Source organism: Temnothorax longispinosus, chromosome 9 (genome assembly GCF_030848805.1).
Source record: "Temnothorax longispinosus isolate EJ_2023e chromosome 9, Tlon_JGU_v1, whole genome shotgun sequence".
Lineage (NCBI taxonomy): Eukaryota > Metazoa > Arthropoda > Insecta > Hymenoptera > Formicidae > Temnothorax > Temnothorax longispinosus.
In genome coordinates this window covers 7,787,411-7,796,980 of record NC_092366.1, presented here as the reverse complement: position 1 = coordinate 7,796,980, position 9,570 = coordinate 7,787,411, and the positions used below count along the sequence as shown (strand labels likewise).

The following is a 9,570-nucleotide window of genomic DNA, read 5'->3' as shown; positions in this document are numbered from 1 at the left end:
GAATTATTATTATCCTCTTGCCAATAATAAAACGCTACAATAATTGTTATACCTACTATATATAATATATAATTATGTAATAATTCTTACCTCTTTCTCCCTCTTTGAATTGCCTGTTTGTATATTAATTGTTGCTCGGAAGTGGATGGGACGGAGAAAAGGCGCAATAAATATCCAGGTGGACTTTCTACACTTACACACTTTTGTATTTCATATATAGTTCCAAGTATCTTGCAGAATATCGGGTAACCTACATGTTACCGTTTCAACTAGTTTAACGAAATAATTCTGTATATGATTACTGTAAACATATATCCATAGTTCATTATCTCTTATGTTCCCAACGTTATAAATGTGTTGACTTGCAGAATCAGAGTCCGTTGCACCAATAAGAAAACGAGAAAAAAAGGAGAAAAATAAATCTCGCGGTTTTAATATCTACAATTATTCTAAACGTAGGAGCAAGCTCGAAGAAAAAGAATTAATTTAATCGTAGATTAAGTCGATCGCGACTTCAATTAGCGACTTGCATTTCAATCGACGTTAAAAACCGGTTAGCTAAATCATTTGTTTCCGTGTTTCGGAAATGATAGCGTAATTATATAATTTAGAATAGTCAAATTACTCTAACATTTTCAGATTAAAATGCAGACGTCTTAATTACATTGAATTAAATAAGATATTCATCATAATTAAAAATCGTAAAAGTGACTTAATTGACTGGGGGGGGGGGGAGTGCCAGGCGAATGACAACCGTTGGTTGGTGCAACTGGCCCTGGCTACGCACTAATCCTTAACGCTAAAAAAGAAGACAAATCCGACGACTTTTCTTTTCTTTTTTTTTCCCTTTGTTTTGTCGTAGCGAAAGCGAACGTGCGCGAATGAAGAAACCGCCAGGAGAGACACGGTATGTACATATTTCTCACAGCTGTGATACAGTTCGCAAGTTGATGCCAATAAAACCATCCGGTGGCTGACCATATATTTACAATTGTCCTCTCATTGCGGATGTACCTAGTTGAACAACAATACGGGCGAAATAAAGGCAAGCATGTTAGGAATCGGAAACTCTTTCCGATCTAGAAATCGTTCTGTTCACCTCGAGAATTGGCATGAATCAAATTTTGCGATATCAGGGTAAATAAGATAAGATATGGCAGAATCAATAAGATACTTCAGAATGTTGCAACTTTCCAAGCTACCAGGAAAAGCAATAAACATAATTGTATAGCTACGAGAAGGAAAGCTTTGAAATGTACATAATAGGTATCTTGATACGTGTTAAATAATTAAGATAATTCGTCACGTTCGCGCGATAATGGTAAATGATACATGATTCGTTCAAGTCAGTTTTACCTTCGTCAAATCTATCATCTTCGGACAGAAAGAGGAGTGAAAGACATGTGAGAGAAATTTCGACGTGATCCTGAGAGAAGCGCGATCACCGAGCTTCGATATCGTCGAAGCGACTGGAAAAAAAAAACAAAAAAAAAAAAAAAAAACACGTGTGTGCTTAAATCAAAGAAATGCAACGAGATTCTTCTGTAAAAGCGTTCTCACACGATTGATTTAGTTTTAATATCTGTATACACTGTAAATCCAAATAGCTCATTTTACATGTTTTGTTGGGTGTTAAATTAACACGCTTAATCGCATTAAATTAAAAGTTAATACGGTTTAGCTGTGTTAAATGACGTAATTTAAAATGACAAGAAATATGTAAGAAGAGCTTCAGTTAAAATGTCAAAATAACACACTTCGATTCGCAGTGTACGTTAACGGAATATATAAATGCTTGTTGCTGTCAGTTTAATTCGCCGAAATTCTCGTCGAGTCTTGCGCAATTGGAAATTAACGTTGCTATTCTGAATATCAATGATACTGTCGAAGTTAAACTGCATTAGGATAAGAGAGACATTAGAACTTCATTTAGTATTTAAGAAAATAGATTAATAATTTTAATGAACGCTTTTTCATAATTATGTATATGGAAATGGGAACTCAAGATGACAGAAGAGACAAAGTCAATTATAAAAGCTAACATTATAAGAGTCAACTAGAAAAGAATAAAATTTTTAGAGGTCTTGTGATGTTATGTCAGTGTTCTAATATATTATTAAGTGTATTTATAATATAATATATATTAATAATATAATTATAATATATAATTATAATATTTATAATATATATTATAATATTAATATATATTATATAATATTATGCATTGTAATAATTAAAATAATAAAAATAACGTGACTCTAATATATATATATATATATATATATATATATATATATATGTATAATTCAAGAAACTTAATATTGTAATTATTATATAATAATAGTGTATATATATATATATATATGACTTTAAAGTAATTAAAGCTCGAATTATGAGAGTTGAATTCGATCCTTTTATTCCTTTAGCTGTGGCGCGTTTCAATTAAAAACCGTTTGCTATATATACGAAAAATGCTCGCATACAGCTTTTTTATAGACGGGAATAGACGGGAATACATTACGCAAATGAGAGGTTTCTTTTTCGTACGTATATATACGTCCTATGGTATATATGCGTATTCTGCAGCTAAAGTGTTAAAACGATCTCGAGCTTTATTTTATATTAAATGACTCAAACTCAATTTAGGTACATGCAAAACCAATTTTAATAATGCAATTTTTTTATACTTGCTTCATAATTGCAACGTTGTATTATTCTATTTTTTACTCAATCTCGATTGCATGATATCAATAATACCGATAATACGGTCCACTGCCGGAACGTTAATATTGACGTCAACCAAACTGAACAGCGATTAATTTTGAATACTAAGTATCAAAATTAATTATTACCAATCGTGCGAGAGACCTCAGAAATCTTACAGTGAATTCGAGAGCATGATTTTTACTTGGTGCAGCACCTCGGCCGAGCAAAAGAAAAAAAAAATAGACCTCCTTCAACCCTCCATCTGCGAGAGCTTGACCTCCAAGCTGTCCTGGCTGTCGTTCGTGTCGTTCAGATTGATAGTGTCGTTGCCCTGCGACAACTCGATGACGGAATCGCTCAGACTAACGGCCGTCGATTTCTGTACCTCCAGCACGTCGTCTGACGCTTCGAAAATCGAAGTGGTCTCGGAGAGGTCTTGATTGTCCAGCGTGATAGCACCGGAGTCTGGCTGACTCTCCTCCTGCACGGCGATCACCTGCGTGGGCTCTTCCATCTCGGGGTCCAGTTTGATCTCCGTCTCCTGCGCGACCTCAACCTCCATCGCCGTCTCCTCCTTCATGTTCTCCTCATCGATCCTCTGCATGTCATCTGCATGACATCTTATGTCTTGATCCATCACCAAATCCTGCTCGTCGACTTCCATTGCCGAGTCGGTCTTTTCTTTCGCGGACGCGTTCACGTCCGACGTAGTCGAAGTTGCGATACCGGAAATCTGCGAGAGGTTACTCAGAACCGTCTCCTGCATCTTCACCACGTTGTCGGTAGTCTCGAAAATGCTGCACAATTCGCGGCTCATCTCCTCCACTTCCGACGTATCGCTCGGCTTCACGATCATGTAACGCTTGTTCGAATACACCTTGTTGCTGGAGATCGTCGGGCCCTTCTTCGGAGCTGGCGTGGCGGTTGACGTAGTGTTGCTGCTGCTGCTGCTGCTACCGGTCACCGTCGTTTTCAGCGTGCTCTGGACCTCTGTTTGAACATTTTCCAACGTCTCCTCTGCGACAGGATTGTCTTCTTGCTTTACCATAACTTGCTCCGTCTCGTCTTTTTCTGACTCTTGGGTCGGGTCACCCTTCGTCGTATCCGTCTCGTCATTGTACTCCCGCTCTTCGTCGTATATACTCTGTTTCCGTTTGACGAACACTCTCTTGAGCGGCAACTGCTGTTCATCCTCGGACTCGTCGTGTCGCTCCGGCAGCATCTCGTCGATCGCCTCGTAGTCCTGCTGTGCTTTCCTCGCTTGCAGCTCCTCGATCTTCAATCTCTGTTGCTCCACACGCTTCTCCAACTGCTCCAGCTTCTCCTTAGTCTCCCGATCCTGCCCCTGGGCGACCACTTGCGTCTTTTGCGGAGCGGCCACAGTGGTGCTCTTCGGCGTGCCACTGCTGGACGACGCCAAGGTCTTCAGTTCGAATTTCTCGTTCAAAACAGCGTCCTCTGCTTTCTGACGTTGTTCCGCGGACTGCAACACCGCCTGTACCAGGTTCTGACTCTTGTCGAGCGGTCGCTTCACCACCACTCGCTTCACCACGTTGCCGGTCGGCAGTTTCGCCAGCTCCGCGGGATCTATCGCGGTACCGTCCGGATTCATGATAACTTCGCGAGTAGTGTCACCCTGGCGGATAATTCTACGAACGATCACTCGCTTGACTTTATGCGAGCCGGGAGTGCTGCTCAGAGAGATGTCCCCTTCCTTGACAACGGGTGTACTAACTGCCGTCCCTTCGTTGCTGCCTCCTGCCGATTTTCTCAGCACAATTCTTTTAATCACCTTGACGGTGTTGACAGCCTTCGGAGCGGGTGCCGGGGTCTCTGCCTTGTCGCCGTCCTTGTGACTTTCCTGGGAAGCGCTCTGGGATCTCGTTACAGGTGCTAGCGACTCCTTAGACTGATCCTGGCCGGGGTTCTGCTGGTGCTTCAGCGGGATCTTGTGTTCCTTAAACACCGAAGCGACGATCTTCTGCACCTGCGCCTCAGTCTCATCCACACGGCCACTCTTGGAGCTTTCATCCTTAATCTGTGACGACGCGGAGCCTTTCGAGCTGCTTTGAGAAGCGGAGCTGGTCGGAGTGGTTTGTTTCGTGACCTTCTGCTCTTGAACGTCGCGACGCTGGATGGGCATCAGCGTCTTAATGGTCTTTTTCACCATATTGCCATCTTTGCCACGCACGTATACCACCTTGCGTTCCTCCTTCTCTGGTTTCTCGGGTTTCTCCTCCTTGTCTTCTCCCTCCTCTTCTTCCTCCTCCTCCTCTTCACTCTCCGAGGGCTTCGGCGGCTTCGGCGGTTTCGGCAACTTCTTCACAATGTACGCCGGTGGCTCATAATCATCATCCCCGTCAGAATACTGATCCTCCTCCTCTTCCTCCTCATCAGAATCCAATTCAAGATTCTTCTTGGTGTCGGGCTGCAAGCCGTCCGGGCCCATTTTTTCACCTGCCTCAATATGCTGCTTGATATGAGTAACATAATCGGCACGATTGCGACAAGATTCTTGACAAACGTCGCAAGTAAGGCCCATCCCCGTGCGTTTCGTATGCGTCAACTGGTGCACCTCCAGACTTTCCTTACGCTTGAACGCCTTGCCGCAGTCCTCGCAAACGTGGCGCTTTTCCACCGAATGCGTACGCATATGTCTGGTCAAATGATGCGACAGTAGAAACGTGCGCGGACATAATTTACACATGTACGGCCGATGACCAGCGTGAGTAGACAGGTGACGGGCCAGTTTCGTACTGGTATGGAAGGCCTCCTTGCAGTAATCGCACACGAACGTCTTATCTTCATTATGCAGCACCTCGTGCCGTTCCAGACCCTGCTTGTATTGGAAGCGCTTGTTGCAGATGTTGCACTGAAACGGCTTCTCCTTCTTGTGCACCGAGTCCTCGTGCTTCTCGAGCTCTTCCGTGGTGAAGAACTCGCGGTCGCAGTGCTGGCAGGCGTACCGCGTTTCATCCCTATGTACCTTCTCGTGACGTTGAAGTAGATTCAACCGCGAGAACTGCTTCTGGCAGATCGAGCACGAGTACGGTTTTTCATCCGAGTGCGTGCTCATGTGCTTGCCTAAGTCGTACTTGGTGAAGAAGTGCCGATCGCACTCGGTGCACTTGTAATTGCGGTCGCGGTGCCCGCGCTGAATGTGCAACAAGAGAGCCTGACGCAAGGGAAACGTGCGTTCGCATTGATCGCATGCATGCACTCTGATCTCTCCTGGTTCTAATTTCCTGTCCTCCTTGATGTTGCTCACTTCCTGGTCACCCTCGCTGCCTCCGTCCTGTTCCTCTTCATATAGATGCTCGCTGGCCTTCTCTCTCTGCTTTTCGTTTTGACGCTCTCTTTCCCTCTCCCTCTCCCTTTCTCTGGTCTCACGTCTCTCTCTGGTGTCTCTGCTGTCGTTATCAAAGGTACGTTGCTTCTTAGAAACCTCATTCTGCGATCTCTCGGCAGATCTCTTATTGCTGATATCCGTCGGTGGATCGGTGGGGAGGGGCGGAAAGGGTCTCGGCAACACTCCAGACAGGGGATAGTCCCTCAATGCTTCGTCGGCCTTCTTGCATTGCAGCTTGAATTTGTACGAGCGGTCCAGATTCCAGCGACACATGTTGCAGAGCATCTGCGGCATCCCGTCCGCGGCGTACACCTATCGAGAACAAGACGCGGTGGATCGTTAGCGACGTGCTCAGCAGTTGGGGTTCCGGAAAGGAGTTTCTTCGGCGTTGGACATTCAGGAGTTGCAGGAGAGGTTTCGTTGGATTCATATAATCTTCGACTTTGCAAAGTTTTATAAATTCAAAGGTAAATATAACTATAAATCTTGTAAATTATTTATGTTTATTTAAATGATATAAAACACTATAAGTACGTATGAATAGTAAGTAAATATATGTATTATTATATTATATAATTTTGTAGGTGTGTATGTAATTTAAAACTTTATTGGTTCAGATGCTTTATTTGGAAAAATGTAAGAAATAATGAAATATATCCATATATATCACATCTAAATAAAATATGGAATATATAAATAAAAATATATAGATTTAATAAAAAAAGCAATAATGGAAAAATAGAGCATAAACCGAGATAAACATTATTTTATTATATAATATTCAAAGAATGGAACATATATCAGATTCTTTTTTTTATTTACTTATGTATAATACCCCTATATTTTTATAAGACTTCCATTTAAATAAAATTTGACATAACACATAGCGTAATAAAAATCTAGAAACAAAATCCAATTTAATACAAGATATATATATATATATATATATATATATATATATATATATATATATATGTATCTATATCTATGTATCAAAAAATAAAATGCAAAAAATATGTGAGTAGTTGAACATTAATTAATCTCTTTCATTTTATAAATAAAATATAAAACAACATAAAAATATATATATTTAATTTAAAAAAGCAATAATAGAAAAATAAAGCATAAATATTATTTCTTATCTAATATTCAAAGAATGGAATATAGATTCCTTTTTTTTATTCACTTATGTATAATATCCCTATATTTTTATAGGACTTCCGTTTAAATAGAATTTGACATATAATACATGCATCGACATGCATTCAATTTTCTATGTATCGCGTAAGTTTCCGTTTCCATTTAAATGCGGAAAGACGCGATAAATATTAAAGCAAACGTATATACGATTATACGAACGAATAAAATACTCCATCAAACAAATCGTTGGACAAAATCGATTTTACTTTATAAGACAGACTGAAATAAATTATTTTTTATTTAAACCGTTCATTTATTAAAATTTAAAATAAACTGTCGTCATGCTCCGAAAATTCCGGGGCTCCGGGTGAGAAAGAGAAATCCGGCGGGAAATGCAATTGTCAATCGAACGTCATCTCTACGCGACCACCGGAACCGCGACGCCGAAATCCGCATCCGGCAATATCACCGTCTATATTACCGATGTCGCCGCGCGGTCATACCGCCGTATATCAACTTGCTCCGCGACACAACAAAAGCACCCCTCGGTAGCCCGCACCTGCCCCTTCCGCCTCCTAATCAAATTCCCGCTGCGCGAACGGAGAGGCAAGCCGAGAACTCCGCGCGAGACGCGCGAGTCGCGCCGAGTGCATGTTACCCGCGAGAGGAACTCCAGCGGTGTCGGAGCCACCGCGCTCCGGCGGTCGATGCCGCCGACGACCCGTTTGAGGGTATATCGTTAGCGGCCGGGGGGGGGGGACTCACCTCGATGGCGACGCAGGACATGATTTGCAGCGCGAGCGGCACCTGGAACGGCTTGTTGGGGTCGCGCTCGTAGATGAAGCTCAGCGGCTCCGAGTCCGACAAGCAGAAACGGCAGACGCGCCGCGAGCGCAGCGGCGTCGGCCTGTTCTCCATTCCGTCTGCCGGCGTCTCTTTTCGCCTCCTTCCTCTTCTTCCTCCTCTTCCTCTTCCTCTTCCTCCTCTTCCTCTTCCTCTTCGCGGTAGCGTGTTCTGATCTGCTTCTCGCGCTCACGCACGATGCTCGTCCCGCTTGGCAACCGCCGCGCGATTACGATTAACTACTCCGGCGGAGCAACTCTGCTGCCGCCCGACCACCGGGATCCGATCCGCGTACGAAATCCGCCGGACAACTCGCGCGGCTGCTACTTCGACTCACTAGTCACTCGTTAGTTGCTCGCTCGCCCGCTTCGCTTGGCTCGCTCGCTCACTCGCTCGACGACGCCGAGCGTCGGTAAGCGTCGTGGAACGTCGCCTCTTCTCACCGGGGAATAGCGGGTACGCCGTCACGGCGCTTTATAATGGCGGAAGAACGTGGAACAGGCTGGCCAAGCGCGCGTCGTCTCCGCTGCGTGGAGAAGACGCTGTCGTCAGCTTTTGCACAGTGGCGCCGGAGCAAACATCGCTCGGATGACACGTGGCGCGAACAAGCCGCGCAGTCGGTGAAGTGGGGAACGCGTTTGGCGCCGATTGGTATGACGAGTTTAGTGCGACTCTTCGTGGAGAGATGGCGCGTCTATCCTCGTTGCCTCGTTGAAGCCTTTGATTTGACGAGATGTTAGAGGCTTGAGAGAGTTGGGAGTTGGGTATTCTTCTTTTTGCGCTCTTTGAACTTGTTGATTATTCTTTTTTTCTTTTTTGCATATAAATAAAATAATATTGCTATATACACATTAAGGCTTTATAGGAAAAAATATAGTACAAAAAGGAAAAGAGTAATACAATCAAAATGAATTATTTTTAGACCCATATATATACGTTTATGCGAGCGTTACTTCTGTAGTAATTTGTACGATATATTACTCGTTTACGCGGAGTAAATTATCGTAAGTTACTAAATCCCGTTTACGCGAATTATTGTAAGTTACTATAGGTATACAGAAGAACGGTCGCGTAAACGTAGTAATAGTAAAAAATTAATTGAGCTACATACTACGTTTACGCGAGCGTTACTTCTGTAGTAACTTACGATAATTCCTTCGCGTAAACGGGATTTTTCTTTGCGTAAACAGGATTTTGTAGTAACTTACGAATTACGATAATTTACTCCGCGCGTAAACGGGTGAATTATCATAAGTTACTACAGAAGTAACGCTCGCGTAAACGTAGTAACAGCAAATTGAAAGAAAGATAGGATTAAAAAAAAAACCCGCGTCTATTTTAAATAGAATTAAGACAGTTTTATTAAATGACAATTTTAAAGTATGTAAAAAATTGCAAAAGATATAAATCTATTATAATAATATATATGTTATTCATAAATTGAAGCAAATTTTGAACAATGTTTCGTTTTGTTAATTTTTGTATATTTTAAATGTGAAGAAATATTGCATTGAACATTCCAGCTATAGCTA

General features: G+C 42.5%; 1 protein-coding gene across 1 annotated transcript; it reads right to left on the bottom strand.

Annotated features, from left to right (window-relative positions):
- Positions 1-184: 184 nt before the first annotated feature.
- LOC139819243 (uncharacterized) lies at positions 185-8,553 on the bottom strand. Its single transcript, XM_071788439.1, has 2 exons — positions 7,961-8,553; positions 185-6,367 (listed from the first exon to the last, which is right to left on the bottom strand). The coding sequence occupies exons 1-2, from the start codon at positions 8,111-8,113 to the stop codon at positions 2,957-2,959; spliced, it is 3,564 nt and encodes a 1,187-aa protein (XP_071644540.1). The 5' UTR covers positions 8,114-8,553; the 3' UTR covers positions 185-2,956.
- Between the last annotated feature and the right edge of the window lie 1,017 nt (positions 8,554-9,570).

Excerpts from the sequence above, each read along its gene's own strand:
- LOC139819243 (XM_071788439.1), bottom strand. The coding sequence starts at position 8,113 with ATGGAGAACAGGCCGACGCCGCTGCGCTCGCGGCGCGTCTGCCGTTTC. Across the intron at positions 6,368-7,960 it reads TGTCCTGCGTCGCCATCGAG|GTGTACGCCGCGGACGGGAT; the intron begins GTGAGTCCCCCC and ends TGTTCTCGATAG.